Genomic DNA, 19679 nt, shown 5'->3' with positions numbered 1-19679 from the left:
AACGTTCAGTTAACAATCAAAAATAACGTTTTCACATCAAAACATAATGTTAGATATTTTTGTTAACTGGGAATCTATCTATTAAATAGATGTAGATGCTAAAAGACGGCGTTTTCAAACCGCCAGTGTGATAATATTGTTTCGTGTTTACTGTTTTGTGAAATTTGTGATAGTTGCTCTACCTCTGACTAGCCGTGTGGTACAGTAGCTTGCGCAGTCTGGGAGGGCCATCAATTAATTATCAGCACTCTCATATATTTTTTAACAAGAGTGTTTAAAATAAGACCTAGCTCTGTGTGCCACATCTCACACACACACAGAACAGCGAGTGCACTTTAGACGCCTCTCTAGCACTCCAGAGCGATAGAGCACTCAAAACTGAAGGAGTGCACCAGAGATCTCCGTCTGTACAAACTGATGGAAACAGATTGGAAGGCTCAAGATAGACCTCTAGCGGTGGCTGATACCTAAACACTAGCATTGGCGCTTTTTACACTGGTGTAATGAAGGCAATTATATTATGTCATGATCGTGATCGTTTTCATGCTGTTTTACACGCTGTATTATAATCCTAAATTTATTTCTATGCTGTTTACTACATATATTGTTGTTAGATACACGCTACAGGAATCATTAAATGGATTGTACTCTAAGAATTATGGCCTGGGTTCCCAATCTAGACATTACATTTGTGATAACTCAAGGAATCATAATTTAAAAAGGCATACTGTATGACCAGACCTACAGCTCGATTCCTTTGACCAATATTACAAGCTTTCACAACAAGCTAGGAGTCTGAATTGTTTTTTATTTTAAAACACAGAACAGAAAAGTTATTTTACATTGTAATAATATTGCCGTTTTAAATATTTTTGATCAAATAAATGCAGCCTTGAAAATCATTAAAAGAATCTTACCGACCCCAAACTTTTGAATAGTAATGTGCATTGCTGTGGCTTCCCTAAAAGGTCACAAAGGTCAAATTCACTTCCATTTAGTGATTTAAATCACACACTAAAGCCAGGCTTGCCTCTTGTGATTCTCAGGGTTTTGAGTTTGATTTTTAACATTGGCCAGGTCAATTTCCTTATCACCAGAACTTTGAAATACTGCAGAGAAAATAAATGCCTAATGATGCATGTGAGGAAAAAATGAATCTGATGGCAGTAAACATTCATTCCAATTTACTCAATTATATATCTCTTACAATTATGTAGAATAATGTACAGTACTGACTCGGATAGATGATTTATGACACGTACAATGACAGCTATTTAAAAAAAAACAGCAGTCCTTTTTTCAAGCATTCCTATAACAGAAATTAAAACAAAGTGAAAATAATATAGAATCATACTCTAACTACTTGATTCAATGACCCTACACACTATATCATAATGAACAGCATGTCAGTTCACTGAGACTAGGCCTTTACACTTCCATTTGTAAAACTATAATTTGCAGCTGCTAATGGAAGGACTGTGGTAAAGCTTATACACATTTTCTGTGGAAAAGTCAGTTTTACAAAAAAATGGAAATTATGTTCTGTGTGAATCAACAACACGATTACGTTACATCCAAAACTCTTTTACAGTCTTTTAAAGTTCAAAATGCAAGGATTAAGAGGACACTACTGTATATTATGGAGGCTCGACAGTGCAAGTTCCCTTCAACAGATTTTTAAGGCTCCAGCTCAGTCCTGTCCCACATCTTCATCAGTGGTTTTGTTGTGGTTTGGTCGATTGTTCAGTGCAAGCTGCATTGCCCAGATGCTCAGAGGTCTCATATAAGCGAGAGAGCGGTAGATGCCTTTCTCACAATACGCTTCGGGAGTCTGGAAGGCCATTCCCATTCGCTCCCATACAGCACGATAACAGCCTTCTGCAGTGCGCAGTCCCTCTTCCACCAGGCCCTGGGAGATACCGAGAGATTTATTAGGAGATAACTGAAAGTTTTGCTTAATCTGAAACCTGATGATATGACTTGAGGTTTGACCTACCTCATGTATCATTGTAGCTGCCAATCCGTACACTACTCCCACCCACACCTCATCCGATTGGACACTGGAACGATCAGGCACACCCTCTGGCCTCATCCCATTCACTGCACCCATCTGTCCGTCTGCAAAGCTCATGACATTGAGGTCAAACACAGACTTCAATGCACTACAGATTTTCTCCTTGGGAAAAACCTGCACAGAGAAATGGATGTAAAACACAATCCATGTTACGTATTTTCCATCCAGGACAATCAATCTTCCTCTACAACACATGTGAGTGACCCATGCTAAACTGATCAGTGTTTTGGTAACAATTTACAATTAGGTTTAATTCATTACTGTTAGGTATCAATAAGAATGAACAATTTTTCTACAGCAATTATTAATCTTTTTATTTCTTTACATAGATTTTTAAACATTTCAAGTTGTATAAATTAACATTAAAGGATTAGTTTACTTCACTTTCAAATGAAAATTAGCCCAAGATTTACTCACCCTCAAGCCATCCTAGGTGTATATGACTTTCTTCTTTCTGATGAACATAATCAGAGAAATATTAATAAATATCCTGACGCATCCAAGCTTTATACTGGCAGTGAGCGGTATCAGTGAGTATGAGCTGAAGAAAGTGCTTCCATCCACATCCATCCATCATAAACGTGTACTCCACATGGGGGGTTAATAAAGGCCTTCTGAAGTGAAGCGATGCATTTGTGTAAAACAAATATCCATATTTAACAAATTATGAAGTAAAATATCTAGCTTCCGCCAGACCGCCTTCCGTATTCTACTTACGAAGAGAGTATAAAACTCTTGCAGTTCAAAAAGCTTATGCTACGTCAGTTCCGTTTTTTCCGTAATTTGAATACGGAAGGCGGTCTGGTGGAAGCTAGATGTTTTACTTCATAACTTGTTAAATATGGATTTTTTTTTTACACAAACGCATCGCTTGGATTCAGAACATCAGAACCCCCCGGGAGCCATGTGGAGTATGTTTATGATGGATGGATGTGGATGGAAGCACATTCTTCAGCTCATACTCGTTGATCCCGTTCACTGCCATTATAAAGCTCGGCTGCGTCAGGATATTTATTAATATATCTCCGATTGTGTTCATCAGAAAGAAGAAAGCCATATACACCTAGGATGGCTTGAGGGTGAGTAAAGCTTGGGGTAATTTTCATTTGAAAGTGAACTAATCCTTTAATGTATTATGAACGACTATGAATTAACAACGAACAATAGTATAATTTGTATAATATAAATAAATTTACACATAAATATACACATAGCTGCATCCCAATTCAGAGGCTACATCATTCGAAGGCTGAATGTGTCACAGCAGCGCGACAAAGGCTGTTCCATTTCGAAGGTTCCTACAAATGCAGTAGAACGAGTGGATCCTTCACAGCCTAGCTTATCCCAAGATTCATTGCACGCCGGTGACGACAGGATTTTTTTTTTTAAAGAAAATGCGAGATTACACTTTTAAAATGTAAGTATTGGGTTTTAACTTACTCAAATATCTAACTAAACAAAGGTAAAATAATAATAAAAAAAAAACTTTAAAGCTTCAAATTAAAGGTTCAAATGTTGACATATTTTACTAAGATGCAATTTTTATACAGTTTATACTCTTTATTATGTACATAAATGGACCAAGGAGAACATAAGCCTTTTAAGTCAGAGTCCTTTGAAGGATGAAGCATTTGAATTGGGACACAGCTCTTCTGTTCATCAGAGAATCCTGAAAAATAACTGTATCTCTGTTTTCACAGTTCAGTAAACAGCACAACTATTTTCAACTGTGATGATCATAGCATTAATGTATGTTTTTTGAGCACCAAATCAGCATATTAATAATTTAATGATTTCTGAAGGATCATAATGGCTGCTGAAAATTCATCTTTGTCATCACAGGAATAAATTACATTTTAAAATATATTAAAATAAATACTTCTTTAAATTGTAATAATATTTTACAATATTACTGTTTTACTCAATTTTTGATCAAATAAATGCAGCCTTGGTGAGCATAACAGACTTCTTATGTGTAAACTGTTGTTTATATTTAAAGTTGCAGTCCGTTTTTTTTTTGGTTAAAAATTATCCAAAATCAATTTTTGAGCAAGTACAAAACCAGCCAGTTTTCAAAACTATCTCCTTATCTTAGCCCAATTCACAATGGTAAGCTTGTAATAATGTTTTCTAATTCAGGTGGTACTGGTGGGTTTCCGCGGGAAATTCAAGCATGCAGTTGTTCGACTTTGCGTCATTAAATCACGCCTGTTTACATAAAGAACGAGTCCCAGCTAGTAGGCTATGTTGCATGTGAGGATGCTGCAGGTGGCGGATCAATTATAGCCTTTTCTCACAGCAGCTGGAATAATTAAACTTATCATTTTGATAGCAGATTGTATGGTATGACAAATTGAAAATCAGAGAATTGACTGTACAGAAACTAAAATCTACAGGTAACGCTAATACACACTAAATACACGTATTCACGCAATGCTGATGTTGTTAACATTAACAATTTGAACAAAGTATAACAATAATAATAATTTGCAAGGTTTGATGTAATATGAGCTAAGCGATCGTTAGATTTAATCACCATTTGTAGCGCGATTTATTGTAATGCTTTTTATCTCAGTTTGTCAGAACAAGTGGCAGATTTGTTCCTTGTTCAGACTTTGTCATACTTCCAAGACTACAATCTGTGATTCTGAAGTACCTGTACAGTATCCACCGGTGCGGTGCCAGCCACACACTCTCCTCAAAACATTAGATTTATTCGCTCTGAGGAGCCGTGCCGATTTACACCCCACGTATAATGATAATTCTGCAAATAACTGCAATTGCAGGTTCCGAACAGAGATGGCGACAAAGAGGCAAAACTTATGGACTGCAGCTTTAAATATAAATCAAAATTGTTGTTTATTGTTAGCACATGGCACCTAATGCATTTAAGTTAAGTCATTGAACCGTATTTTAAAGATTATTATTTCTTATGGTAATGAAATCATACAAAATTATTTTTAAATGAAAATGAAGTGGTAAAAATACAAACAAATGTTTGCAAATCTTTCTCAGGCTGACCTGGTAGTCATCGTCCCCAAGTCCAGATGCCCTGAGGAACCATTGGCCTGCACACTGGTCTGACATTACACTGTTGGACAGATTCTGTCCACTGCTGTCATAATTGTAGTATTTGCCTATTAGAGAAAGAAAAAAAAAAAAACATTCCACAAGGGGGGGAAATGAAATAAATGTTGTTGGAAGACTACATTTTTTACTCCAAGTCGTCTTCTCTTCCCAAATGATACCTCAGTATAGAAACAAATCTAATGGAAGACTGAACATCCACCCAAGAGTATATAAAAAGCATGAGCATAGTTTTTAATACAAATGGAAAATTATAGTTAGTTTAAATAGCACTGTGTATGTTTACACTCACCATTCCACAGGAGTTTGTCAAAGGCTGCACTTCCTCTCTCCAAAATATCTCTGTAGCGCTGATAAACAGACTCGCAATTCAGCACACGTGCCATTTTACACATCATGCACACTGACGCCAGCCACAAACCGCCACAGTATGCACTGGAAAAGCAGAAACACGGGTTACTTGAGCTGCTACACAGGATATTACAAAACTTATGTCATGATACAGTTTTTTTAAAAATATAATTTAAAAATAAAAATCATATAGTTTAAATATTCTGAGAAATTTCATTTTTATAAAATCAAATAAACATCCTGAGCACCAACCTGGGTCCTGTCACCTTCCATCCATCATATGTCTGGTCTGCATAGCCAGAATTTTCTATCAGCCCATCACCATCCTTATCAAACTTCAACTCTGTTTCCATGACTGTCTGAATAAGCCAGAATATCAGATGTTAAAACACTTAGCGCTTGATAAGTGCCTCTACATTCACATATACAGAAAATATGATGCTATACTAACTACTAAAATATAACACAAACAACTCACCTGGCATATAGGCCACATGTCCTTCAGATACTGCTCATCCTGGGTCAGGTGATAGTCTCGGAACACCTGAAGCACAAACTTCAAGTTCAGATCCTTCCAGTCGGCTGTATCGTAGATTAAGTAAGCATTGACACGAACCCATGGCTCATCATCTGTTTAAAATCAAAGAGTAGGTTTTAATTAAGATACAATAGCTACAATGAGACACTCAAATGTTTCTCATAATTAAACATGAAGCTAAATACCTAATTTTTTCCCACAAAGAAAAAATGAGGTTCAAGATGATGACAATTTTAATTTTAGGTGAATTATTTTTCTGTTTTTGCCACATGCAGCATGTGTGAATTCATGGTATCCTATTATGCACAACTCACCAGGTTCTCCAATGTCGTGAGGTACAACGCCCCGGGTCTTGACTGGGGAGTATCGGCCGTCCATTAGATTTAACCTCTCTGTAGGGTCATGCTGAACGACACTACCAGCTGAATAAAAGAGAGAGAGATTTAAACAAACAGAAAATGCAAAACAGAATGGGAGAGTATCAACAAATTAATTTAAAACTCAAAAAGTAGGTTATTACTAATGAATTTGAATACTGTCATCAATGTTGTCAGAAAAATCGAAGCTTATCTCACCAATATCATACTGCAGACTCAGAGCCAGCTTGGGCCAAAGCATGATGAGAGCGAATGAAGCATAGAAGTGCACATCATACGTGTTATACATCCTGTACTCCTGACCTGGGACCAGACAGTGAGAAACACACAAATGATTACACTGATTTAAACTTAGTGTACAATGAACTGATATCTAAAGTATGAAAATTCATCTGATTAGAACCAGTGTTGTAATAATTATCTATGACTAAAACTAAACATTATTCGGTATTTGAAATAAAGCTGAAATTAAATTAAAAAAAAGTATAAATATTAGACGGAAAAACTAATGAAAATTAGAAATATCGTCTTGGCAACTAACAAATAAGTTTAAGTTCAAGCATTAAATTACTAAAACTAAAACTGAAATAAAAATATATTAAAGCTATATAGAAATATAAAAAAATTATAAATAAAAAACTAATAAAAATGACAAAAGCACATAACAAAATGACTAAGACTAAAACTAAAATATATTAAAGCTATGTAGGAATATAATACTATTGAAAACTAATAAAAATGACAAATGCACAACAAAATGACTGACTAAAACTGAAATAATAAATTAAAGCTATATAGAAATATAAAAATACTTATAAAAAAATTAATAAAAATGACAAAAGCACATAACAAAATGACTAAGACTAAAAAAAATTAAATTGAAAATATCAAATTCAAAACATGAATAAATAATACAATAGTATATAAAATAAAACTAAAATAACACTAATTAGAACCTAGCAGCCAACAGATTTACTCTCATTAATGCTAGTAATCAATTTCATGACGATTTTTGGTTTCTAAAATAATGTCATAAACCTGTTCTCAACAAATCTTGAGCTTAGTTTGCATATTAAGGTAATGTTAAATGTTACAGCCCTACTGTCGTACCCTCTAGGTAAGCGAATCGGCCGTACTCCTTGACAACTTCAGGTTGGGCTGAAAGCCCCCCGTCCTCAGGACGAAGCCCACCGCTGATATCAGCGTCCTCTGGAAGCTCGACCCACACAGTTCCACCATCCACAACAAAGTAGAGCTCATTAAACAGAGCAGATTTATACCAAGACGGAACAGACCTAGAAGAACACAGTGTTTAAGTCTACCGGTGACTGATAGATTTTAATAATATGAAACACAAATTAATCCTGAAATAAATTTCACACAATATTTAGTAAATATAGAAAATGTGCTTTGTCCAATGACAAGTCTGTCAGTAAATTTTAAAACTGCCACGACAAAGAGTTATGCCAAGCTGGCATGGAGTTCGCTGATAGCGCTAATCTCAAAATGGCCAAATATCAAAAATTAATCAGCCTTGCAACTGAAAAGAATAGCTGCCTTATGTTGAAACAAAGGTGGACACTCAGAATTAGTATGCTGCATGTGACTGGGGCAATACCACTCATTAAAAAAAAAAAAAAAAAAAAACACAATTCATTCTATATGAAGTGCACTCAACAGTGTGAAGGGGACCGGTGAAACAAAAGAGTAATATGCATAAAATGGCATATAAGAGTTGCTCTTGTCTATGCACATAACGGACAAATAGTAGTGAATTCAATTTACAAGAAAGATGACTGCTTGCTTACACAGTCCTTTGTAAATAATAAGAGTCACACAAACCAGCCGTGAACTTGATTAACTGACAGGGCACACTGTTACGCCATCAAGCTTAAAATTTTTCATGGGGAAATGACATTTCTTTTTACCCATCCTGTAGAATCGGCCTCTGCCACTCATCAATGCTCTCCTCCCATTTACAGTAGTGTGTGAGCGCGTAGTGAGACAGAGATGAGGCAGCGTCTCCTTTAGTGCCATAATAACGCGTGTATCTCCTGAAACGAACACCATACACACCCTGTTATTATTTCATAGCATCAAAGGGTATGATTTCATCATCTCAAAATTATATATTGCATAAACAAAATGAAGCATAATTCTAGGACCATTAAGATCTTCATATAACATTTAAGCACATTATTCCCAATTCCCATTATTTTTGTAATGCAATGAAGTCTCATTCTCATTAACTTAATGCAAACAAAAGTAATGACATATTTTTTAATTTGTAGTATTTATGCATCATTTTTTCGTAGTTCTCCAAGATTAAACAAATCATCAGTGCTGCTATTATATGAATTTGTATGGAGCACAAACTGTGACCCTTCAGAAGTTTCCTGATGTTTTTTGAGCTCAATTTATTCTGAGCCTCTTCCGTTCACAAAGCGCATAATATTACAGCCACACCACTTCCTTTTTAAAAATCTCTTGAAATCGCTTGACAAGTGCTGTTTCCTTTTAAAACATGAAGCATGGACGAGACATATCAAAGTGTTTGTGCCTTGATTTAAGACATTAGTTCTTTTTAAGCCCTTGGTTATTTCATCAATATTTTTTCTCAGTTAAGAGAACAACTGTAAATCATTAATGCACTCGGTCTACATTAAGGGTTATACTGGGACATACAGACATTTATTTGAAATAGAATGTTTTTGTAACAATGTAGAAGTCTTTACTGTCACTTTTGATCAATTTAATGCATCCTTGATGAATAAAAGTATAAAAAAAAAAAAAAAAAAAAAAAAAAAAAACTTACCTACCCCAAATTATTGACTTTTGAATAGTAGTGTACATGGTTTTTTTAATCATATCATAGGGTCTTTAAATGCAATATTAAAAAAAAGCTTTGAGCTGATAGTCCATATTTCTGTTGTTAAACATTCTTGTGCTTAATAAAAATCAAATACCATTTCTGTGACACCCAATTTACACACACACTAAAAAACAGAAACACATCAAGTCTGTCCAAGGTAACCTGATCTAAAATGTATACAAAGAGAATGAAAGAAAGATTAGAGAGCAGATAAAAGAACAAACAAAAGCAAGTTTTGTGTCACCATATTTTTGAAACGCGAAAAACAGAAGTTTGAATATAATGCACTTTTTTTTTAATCATTAAAATATTTATACATCATGGTCTAATTCATCTGGATTCTCTGAACTGAAATAATTTCCCCCTGCACAACTTAATGCTGTTTGCATTAAAAATTTACAGTTGTTCACTTCTCGGAAAACAGGCTAAAAATTTTGATGACTAATGGTGCTCTACACAATTTTTTGTCCAATCAAATGCTCTCTAGAATGAGAATCTCCCTCCCACTGATAATCAACCAGCAAGTAGCAAATCATGGATCATGACAGTGATGTATACATGGGTGATTCTCACGAAAACTTGGTTTTAAAACTTTCAAACATGAAAATTAAAAAATGCTTTAATTAGCTATTTTTTTCCGGACATTAGAAACAAAGTCTGGAGTATTTGTGAACATTAATGTAAAAACATTTACTTACAATTTAAGACCTTTTTGAACACAATTTCCAAAACAAGTCCTAAAAAATCTGATTACCGCAACAGTCTGAAAACATTAACACTGTTAGAAAAGCAAATACATTTTCACATTTTTAAAAATGGATTATCAACAGTCATGGGCAGTTACTTGAAATTCTGAAATAATATTTATTTTTAAACAGTTTTCTTTATTTTGATTGATTTCTCTCATTACCACAACACATTCCACAATTTACCACCTATTTTTTTATTTTTCAATGAAACCTGACATATTTTCAAAATGATGTGGCAAACCTGAAAGAACATATTGTATATATTCTGCACATGCATTTAAAAGCAAATTACTATTTTTCCATTTATTAAACAAATATTAAATAAACACCTGTTGCGGTAATGATACATAGGTTACGGAAATGAGGTTGCTGATTTCGGTAATAAGTATACTAAAAATGAGGTATCGTTTAAAAATATAAACATTAATGTAGAAAAGAAATTAGATAATATTGGCACGATTATGGATTTAAGTTCAATCAGTTTGATTTTGCAGTGCTTCAAAAATATAGGCTTGCATAGGCTAAAAACTGAGAACACATGCATTTAGCAATACAACATGCACCACCCATTTACCAGATTAGTAATAAGAAGTCTTTGACAATTACAAAAACAATATATATATTTTTTTTTATAGTTATATTGATTGGGTCAAAAACAATGGCAATGTGGTCTGGGATAGCTAAAGTGTGTGTGTTTTTTATGGCTACTGAAAAAGTTGGTTCTTGTAAAGGTTATGTCTAAGCATGAACATCTAATTTTTCAAGTTTTTCCCCGGATAGTTTAGCCCTAAAAGGATGGTTCACACCAAGAAAAGGTCTATAAAGTAATAAGTCATGTTTTTTGTTTTTTTAGCATTTTTAAATTTATATATTTCTTTATAAATGAACTCCTTCCAAATAACCCTAACCATTCTATAATGATTCATTTTTCCTAATTAGAACTTAAAATTTGTATATTCATTATATTGCACATTATTCTATTAGAGACTTAATGGCGTACTGACTCTGTGTGTGTGTGTGTGTGTGTGTGTGTGTGTGTGTGTGCGCGCGCATTTTTGTGATTTATGAGGACAAAAATTTGTATAATGACATGGGTATTACACTGGAATTGCGATGTTAACATGAAATATGAGGACATTTAAATTTAAATAGCTTTAAAAACATACTAAACAATGTTTTATTAAAAATGCAGAATGTTTTCTGTGTCTCTACCACTACATTATGAGCTGTCTTCATAAATCAAATGGCAAAATAAACATATAATGTCTTATTAAAAATGTAAAATGGCCAAAAGTATTCTGTGAGAGTTGTTTTTAGAGGTTAGGGGATAGAAAATGTGAGCTTAGTATACAAAATATTACGCCTGTGGAAAGTGTTCATAATGACAGATGTGCCAACATGTGTGTGAACATCCACATTTGTGTAGACTTCCCGACACTGTAGATTTCTTATTTTTTTGTAAACCTTTTCTCTGAAATTTGTCACCCTAGCCTTTGCTAAAGTTTTCCAACAGCTAGTAAATATTATTTAACTTAACTCATAATATATATTTAAAAATAGCCTGTATAATAAAATTCTCATTACCGAAACAGAAGTTCTCTCTACCGCAACTGGCCTTAAATTGTTGCGGTAAGTGAGAATGGTGTTGCGGAGGATGAGGTACATTGGCATATTTTGCAAATCCAGAGAAGCCATGATGATTGAGCCTACTTTTTATTCAATGTACATAATTAGACATGAAGTACATTTTTCAGAGAAAATTGTTAATTTATAGTTTTTCTAAATGAGGAAAATTTCCTGTTACGGTAATGATAATCAAAATGTCGTGTACATGGTCTGACAAGAGTTTTTTTTAACTTTTAACTGGATTAATATAAAGAGATCTGACTACCTGGTAGCTATCTTTAAGGTTCTGGCACATATGTTGCTTAATTCAAAATCAAGGTTTATTTAAAATTATGTCTGTGTGTGTAAATAGTTCTTTAAAAATGTTGCGGAGGATGAGAACATCAGTGATGGACACTTCATTTTTCCGCTATTTTTTCATTATTATTATAAAATAATATTTTTTTCTGTCATTTGAAAACATCTATTAAAACATTTATATATAATTGTTTTTAGAATATTTTCATTTTTTTTTATGTTTCAATTACAATGTTACATACATTCAGATCTACCTGGATGCATTTCGGTAATGAGAATTTCAACAGAAAATGCAGTAAAATACAAAAATACTTCATTCCTATGTTGAAATTACTCTTTGTTCAGTGTAGAGAATGATATTGTCTTTATTATGATGTTTTTATATATTACTAAAATGCATGTTTAATATATTTAAAATCATTAGTGCCGTGGTGTTTTAATGGTTTCGTGAGAATGACCCATAATAGCTCCAAGAAAGGAAGAGATTATCATTTGTTCATATATATATACCTGACATATATTCTCTCTCTGGAGCCAAATGTGATTTTAGGCATATCCCAGGCCAAACTGAACTCCACACTGTTGCGATTGTTAGCAGGCACCGAGCAGCTAACAGCCAGGGCTGCCGCCACTTCCTCCCCTTTCTGTGTGGGTGTGCTGGAGTCCTTAGGCGAGTCGAGCCGTCCATCGGTCATGAGGTCACTCCACAGAGCACTACAGGTTCCCTTTGGGCTAAACGCTGTCTGGTGACTGATCTCTCGGTCAGACTAAAATAAAGTGAAACTTTAAATAATGAGGGGAAGCACAACAACAGTCTCAAAACCTAGTGAGCTACCTAGCTAGATTTTAAAGGAGAACTCACCCAAAAATTTTAATTCTGTCATAATTTAAAGTTATTACAAACCTGTATGTCTTCAGTGGAACATAAAATATAGTTTGAAGAATGTTTAATATATAAAATGACAGTCAATGGGGTCCAAAACAACAGTGGACTCCACTGACTTTCAAAAACAGATATATTAATCAGAAAAAAAAGAGATATTTTTCAAAATATATATTTTTTGTGTGTTTCACAGCAGAATGAAATGCAATCAACAGTAATCAACAGTTTAAGCTGTCTTTAAGATGTCTTTCACATTTATAATACTCTTATTTACACAGGAAAACAGGAGCTCACACAGTACAGCGAGCTGATGGTGGAACCTGTTTGACATACTTCTTTTGTCTGTGCACTCCTCATAACAGAGGAGTTGTTTTCCTGCATTTACTACAAGCAAAACCTGGTGCTTCTAGATTTACACTGATGCATTACCTTTTCTCTTGCAGCTATACACAGAGTGTAAGGGTTGACAGGCGTCTGGTGATGTAGTAAAACCCCAGACACAGATTCTCCCTCTTTTTCAAGGTGAAATGGTTCATTCCAGTGGCCCCCACTCTTATCGTCTTCAAGGCCTGACCCATTAACCATCGTGAACATGATGGAAACATCAAGAGCGTAGTCATTCTTATTCTCAATGTCCCACACAAACACAGCCACAGGAAGACTGGAGTCCTGAGAAAGACAAAAAGAGATTAGTTTTGAAGCAGCAAATTTGGTAGATTAAAATTTGAAAACAAAACACACACAAACACAATTTTTATGTATGTATTTCACATTATTACTGAAAAAGAAATTCGTTTTGAAACAGAAAATTTCAGTTACTACGATATATATAAAAAATATGATTTAATATATTTTAAAATTAAACTTATTCCTGTGATGGCAAAGCTGAATTTTCAGCAGACATTACTCCAATCTTTAGTGTCACATGACCTTTCAGAAATATTTTCTAATATGCTGATTTGGTGCTCAAGATTTTTTTTTATTACTATCAATGTTGAAAACAGTTGTGCTGCTTAATATTTTGTGGAAAGTGTGATACATTTGTTTCAGGATTCTTTGATGAACAGAAAAGAACAGCATTTATTTAAAACAGAAATTTTTTGTAGCATAATAAATGTTTTTATTGTCAGTTTTAATAAGCCGTTGTTGAATAAGTGTGTGTGTGTGTGTGTACAATGTGCTTGTCACCTTGTAGTCATGAGGGATGACAGGTGACACCTGCCTGCAAGTGAGAGTGACGTTCTGGCCAGGCAGGTGGTAGACGGTCCAGGCTCGTGGGTACAGGGCATGGTAAAAGGCGTATTCACCACAATAACCCCAGTTCCAACCATGAAGAGTCGAGGGTCGCTCTGTAGACAACACTTGCTGGTATACTGTCTGACCCCCCCTGCGCAGACATACTGTAAACTAGGAGATAAAGACAGTTAAAACAGACTTAAAATGTGCAAAGGAGAGATCTGAACACCTGCATATATAAACCACACACACTTGCCCATAATTATGTTTTACATTCCAACAGACTAATTGAGTTACTCATTTTTCAGAGTCATAATGAATACTAAATACTAGTTAATACACCTATATTTACACATACATGGGGTCGGTAAGATTTTTTAAATGTTTTTGAAAAAAAGTCTCTTATGCTCAGCAAGGCTGCATTTATTTGATCAAAAATACAGTAAAAAAAACTAACAAAAAAAACTAAAAAACTTAATATTGTGAAATATTATAAATACTGTGTAATTTATTCCTGTCATGGTCAGCTTATTTTTCAGCTGCCATTGCTCCAGTCTTCAATGTCACGTGATTCTTCAGAAATCATTCTTATAAGGTTATTTGATGATCAAGAAACATTTATTATTATCAATGCTGAAAACAGTTGAGCAGCTCAATATTGATGTGGAAACCACCATGGCACATTTTTTCATGATTCTTTGATGAATAGAAAGTACAAAACAGAACAGCATTTATTTGAAATAAACTAATTTATTATAAAAATAAAAATAAAATAAAAATCTTACTGACCTTAAACATTTGAATGGTAGTATGGCTTTAGTAGGTATTTAACTGGACCACAAACAGCCCTTTACCTGGTTAGCAATAACGGTTTTGTAGTGGTACATTCCGGGATTTAGTTGCCACCGGCAGAAATCCCCCTTCCATCCACGTGTGATACTGCCTCCCCCAATGCCACCAAGAGGAGCACCTGCACAAAACACATCCTCCATTACATTGGGTCATTTTAAGAGCTCTGTTATTGCTTTGATACTTTGCACTTACCATAAATTTGTTTCAGTGGTAAAGCCCTAAACATATCAATAAAAGGAGTCTTCTTCTCAACCTGGGTCTTTCTGTACCACCATCTCAGATACCTGCTCAGACAAACATAAAGCAATAAGGAATTTACAAAACTGACCTTTCTCTCTGTCATACACACAAACAGTCTTGAAGTGACATTGATGAACAGTGAAGATGGGTAACTGAGAGTTTTGTTGAATATAGTGACGTATCTATGTGCATAAATCACACGTCAACTTCTTAAAGGTGAAGTAAGCGATTTCTGAAAAACTCTGTTGAAAGTGTCCAACCAGCAATAGTAGGCATATACACTCATGATGGTGGAGGAGAGAGACTTGATTTGAAAAAAGACTGTAGAAAGAGACATGGCTGAGAGACATTACAAACAAGAAAAGGTCAGAAGAATATCACTGAAAAAAGAAGGATTATGATCAGGCAAGAGCTTTAGGACCCACGTTAATATTGGAAAAGCTTTCCAGCGCTGGAGAGACTTAAGCAGGAAGGCCTGAAAATGGACACTGAGGTTGTGTTGTTTCTGCTCTGTTTTGAGTGTGTGCTGCTGCAAACTCTTGATTGTATATACTAGTGTATGTTCATTTTTTGTACTTCCTTGTCGTTCGTTCGTCATTATCGCTTTATTTTTCATGAAGTTTTATTTTGCTTTGCTTCTGCTATGATAAAGATTCATCTTGCAATGAAGGGAGGGGTGTGTTTGTTTGGGTTGATTTCCAAGATCAACAGTGTTCAACAATGATTTTCATAAATAGCTTTAATCGCTGCACCATTAAATTGGACTTTATCGCACCACAACAAAGTCAGTCCTAATAATTAACCTCTCTCACATATACAACATTTCAGTTTAGTCACTCTCAAACCACTCCATCCAACTCATTCCTTTCTGTCTCGCTCATTCTCCCGCTATAATGCACACACAGCTGTTTTCAGTCATCGCACTCAGCACAACAGCGCTTAGAAACAGAGACTGATTCACACAAACATAACAGGACAGATGGCATTATGGGAAAGACTGAAAAAGCTGTCAACTGTCTCTGCCCTGGATAAAAAGTCACATTTTGCTACTCTACCGACTTGCTGATTGATTGATTGATTGACGGATTTATTTAAGTTTGCTAAGTGAGTCGGAATTTTTTTTATTGTTTTGTTTTTTTCTTTCCATTGTCTGTTCGTTGCTGGCGTTATTTTATATTTTTTCACATTAAAAACGTGCAACCTTCACCTAGTATGAAGGGTTAGCTGTGGCTTTATGCTAGTATGGACTGTGATTACTCAATCAAGTGTGGTGAAGGTTAAGCAACACGAATACAGTATTTACAATAAAGATTTATAAAGCTGATGACAGTTTTTGTGTCAGTCATTAAAGTGGAATAAAACACCACACAGGGACAATATTGACTGAAACAAACAATGATTAACCAGCTTCAGTGGAAAATTCCATGCAGCAATAGCTTGATGTTGGAGAAAAATTAATAGTGTCAAATAATTACAACAACAAAATCCAGTATCTAAACCCAAGCCAAAAGTGATCCAGCTGTTTATTGCAGGAACTCCATAGAAATGTATTAGTTACTGTGTAACAGTCTAACTAGTCAGAGAGGAATAACAGCTGACACAGGTAAATAGTGGTCGATCCTCAAGATTTCATTACTCATGTCAATCACAGTGCTGATCGCCTGCATAATGCCAAAACAGATACTAACCCCTAAACCTAAACTACACCCTAACCTTCAACTGGTTTTGGGACAAAAATGCGTCCACTACGTATTGGATTTAATGCAGTACATTACTGCACTGCAGGTTGCAGCGAGGACATCTTGAATTTAAAGAGTTAGTTCATCAAAAAAAAAAAAAAGTCATTAATTACGTGTGTGGAACAACATGAGGGTGAGTAATAAATGACAGAATTTTCATTTTTGGGTAAACTAAACTTTTAACTAGTATGTGAGATGCAATAAACAAAATGAGTTGTCCTCTTTTTATGAAGATGTTATCAGTTACCTTAAAACACTGGAAGATTAAAGCTGGCTGATAAGAACCAAGTGGAGAAGGGTTTAGCAGAAGGGAATGAAAAAATGTCATTCTATGGTCAAAACAGAACCACTTAACAACATTTCCTGTTCCTATTTCAACTATATATTGTTAGAGGCCTTTGAGAGTTTTATAGAATGGTCTATTTTAGCAGCCTATAATGTGAAGAAAATAGTCCATTCTTTAGTAAATTGCGTTTACTATAGGTGAAGTGAGACAAAACAAATGAATGAACAAGTAAATCTGGGGATCCTCTATTGAAATATGTCTTGTTAAACATACCTGACACCTAAAGAAAGATGATTAATAACGGTGGATATCGAAACGTCTTTGGCTTGAAATGGTTTCCGCTTCTCTTTGAACTCATGTGCCAGACATATCCGCCAGCCATCCTTGGGGACACCAAATCCTGTTTCTGTAGAAACGTACCGGCTCATCAGCTCAGTTAGAGATGTGCTGTCATTTAAATCCATAGTCCAAAGCTCTCAGATCACCAGTCCAAACCAGAAGTGCAAAAATCAGCTCCCTAAATGCTTTAAAAAATGCAAAATAGATAGAAGTGTTAATCCATACAGGTTATTCCCTTTATTTAAAGGCTAAAGCAATAAACAACCTTGATTTGACACATGATTTGATGACATGATTTGAGATCACACGTTTGATCTGCATGCACAGGCAATCTACATACGAACACAAAGTTCACCTGTCACCAGGGTGATGGAACGACAGAGTTCAGCTGCCAGCAACAACCATGTTCTTGGGGATGTAATCTGATCCTTTACTGTTCAATTAACTAACAAACCTTGCCCTTTCCTTCATTTCACCCCTACTCCAGGCAAATGTAACCTTTTCTGTGTGGTACAATTCACCTGGCCAAATTAATAACATGTCTGCACACCCTAAGCCTGTCTTGAGATTCTCGACTGCACTTAACACTTAAAACCATACAACGTCATGACATAACCTACTGCACTAAAATCCACTGCAATAATACTACAATAATAATATTTAAAAAATAATAATAAAATAGAACTATAATAATAATAACTAAAATGTCAATTAAAATTAGTTATTATTATTATAGTTCTATTTTATTATTATTTTTTAAATATTATTATTGTAGTATTATTGCAGTGGATTTTAGTGCAGGTTAGTGTTTCAGTAGGTTATGTCATGACGTTGTATGGTTTTAAGTGTTAAGTGCAGTCGATATATATATATATATATATATATATATATATATATATATATATATATATATAAGCTCTGTCCCATATTTTATCCATGATTTCTCACCTTTACAAAAAAATGGAACATTCCTTATACCTCTGACATTTCTTCTTTTTTTGTAACCATGATTCTTTTCTGCTGTAGTTTCCATTAATATTTTACTTATTTTTTAACACAATTACACTTTTGTCAATGTTGTAGTTTTCCATCTTTTTTTATTTATTTATTTTTTACTGTATTTAAACATGTCCCAAACTCTGGTCAGTGTTGTAAAAATTGCAAACTCGTATAGGCTACAGCTCATATAAAAATTTGATCAATTGATATTATTAGGCCTACCTTCTTAGACAGACGATCATCCTGTTCTAATGGTCAAGCACGTTTGTTTACCGTCCTTTCATGGTCTTTTTACTTTTAAAAACAGTAAAAACTTCATTTTCGGCCTATTTAGGAAAACGGAGCACCTTTACAGAATCATGCTTCGGGCAAGTCACATTCAATGAAAGATCTATTGCAATAATGTCCAATATGCTTTTGCACCTCATCGCCTCATTCTAAACTTCTGGTTACTTGTCACATTTGCTTTTTAGGTTTCCCAATGCATAATTAATGTATTTCCCATTGTTACCTAACCCACAATGTTTAGCGGAGGAGTGTAAATATCTCTTACCTTTGCCTCCAACACCATCCAGCGATCTGCGTGTCAGTGGCGAGATGCACTTGTTTTGACGCTCGCCAGCATAACCATGTCAGTAGAGCCACCCGGTGTCCCTGTGGCTGCTATTCCACCTTTTTGCGGCTGGATCTTAGGAAAATGTTTCAAAGTGAAGAGTAAAAGCTAAGCTGTACAGACGAAAGCATATATTTAGCATTTATAAGACGGTAAAGAACACATATTCTTATGCAGAACAGCGAATCGGCATCTCTTACTAATGAACTGGTCAAAGTCCGAGATCAATTCCCAGTGATAATACAGTACAGTAGGGCCTTCTGTTAGCTTAAACCAATGAGCACACACTCGGGGGAGCAACTTCCAGCAGTGTTGTCATCTCAGTATTTGACAAAGAAACATACACCTAGTTCTGTATATATATTTTGTCTCATAAGCCATCACTTGACTATTAAAACAATTAAACGTTACATTTTCCTTATCAGTTTTGTTTTGATGAAAACCTACCAACCCTTTTTATTTTTGGTTTGGGACTTTTACGTCACATTTGCCACGGAGCCAATGCGAGTGGCTGATCGCGG

General features: G+C 34.8%; 1 protein-coding gene across 3 annotated transcripts; it reads right to left on the bottom strand.

The window, feature by feature from the left end:
* Positions 1–1169: 1169 nt before the first annotated feature.
* gba2 (glucosidase, beta (bile acid) 2) lies at positions 1170–19613 on the bottom strand. 3 transcript variants are annotated; one of them, XM_051900401.1, is made up of 18 exons: positions 19359–19613; positions 19099–19271; positions 17481–17731; positions 15135–15226; positions 14945–15060; positions 14043–14261; positions 13284–13523; positions 12482–12738; positions 8356–8481; positions 7538–7722; positions 6626–6730; positions 6365–6472; positions 5991–6142; positions 5765–5871; positions 5454–5596; positions 5096–5211; positions 1997–2188; positions 1170–1909 (listed from the first exon to the last, which is right to left on the bottom strand). In XM_051900401.1, the coding sequence occupies exons 3-18, from the start codon at positions 17669–17671 to the stop codon at positions 1691–1693; spliced, it is 2568 nt and encodes an 855-aa protein (XP_051756361.1). In that variant the 5' UTR covers positions 17672–17731; positions 19099–19271; positions 19359–19613; the 3' UTR covers positions 1170–1690. The 3 variants fall into 3 exon arrangements, with proteins under 3 accessions (XP_051756361.1, XP_051756362.1, XP_051756359.1); XM_051900402.1 differs by having other exon boundaries at positions 19099–19233; XM_051900399.1 differs by having other exon boundaries at positions 19099–19613.
* Positions 19614–19679: the final 66 nt, after the last annotated feature.

This window comes from Ctenopharyngodon idella, chromosome 7 (assembly GCF_019924925.1).
Source record: "Ctenopharyngodon idella isolate HZGC_01 chromosome 7, HZGC01, whole genome shotgun sequence".
Taxonomy (NCBI): Eukaryota; Metazoa; Chordata; class Actinopteri; order Cypriniformes; family Xenocyprididae; genus Ctenopharyngodon; species Ctenopharyngodon idella.
This window is presented reverse-complemented; position numbering and strand designations above follow the sequence as displayed.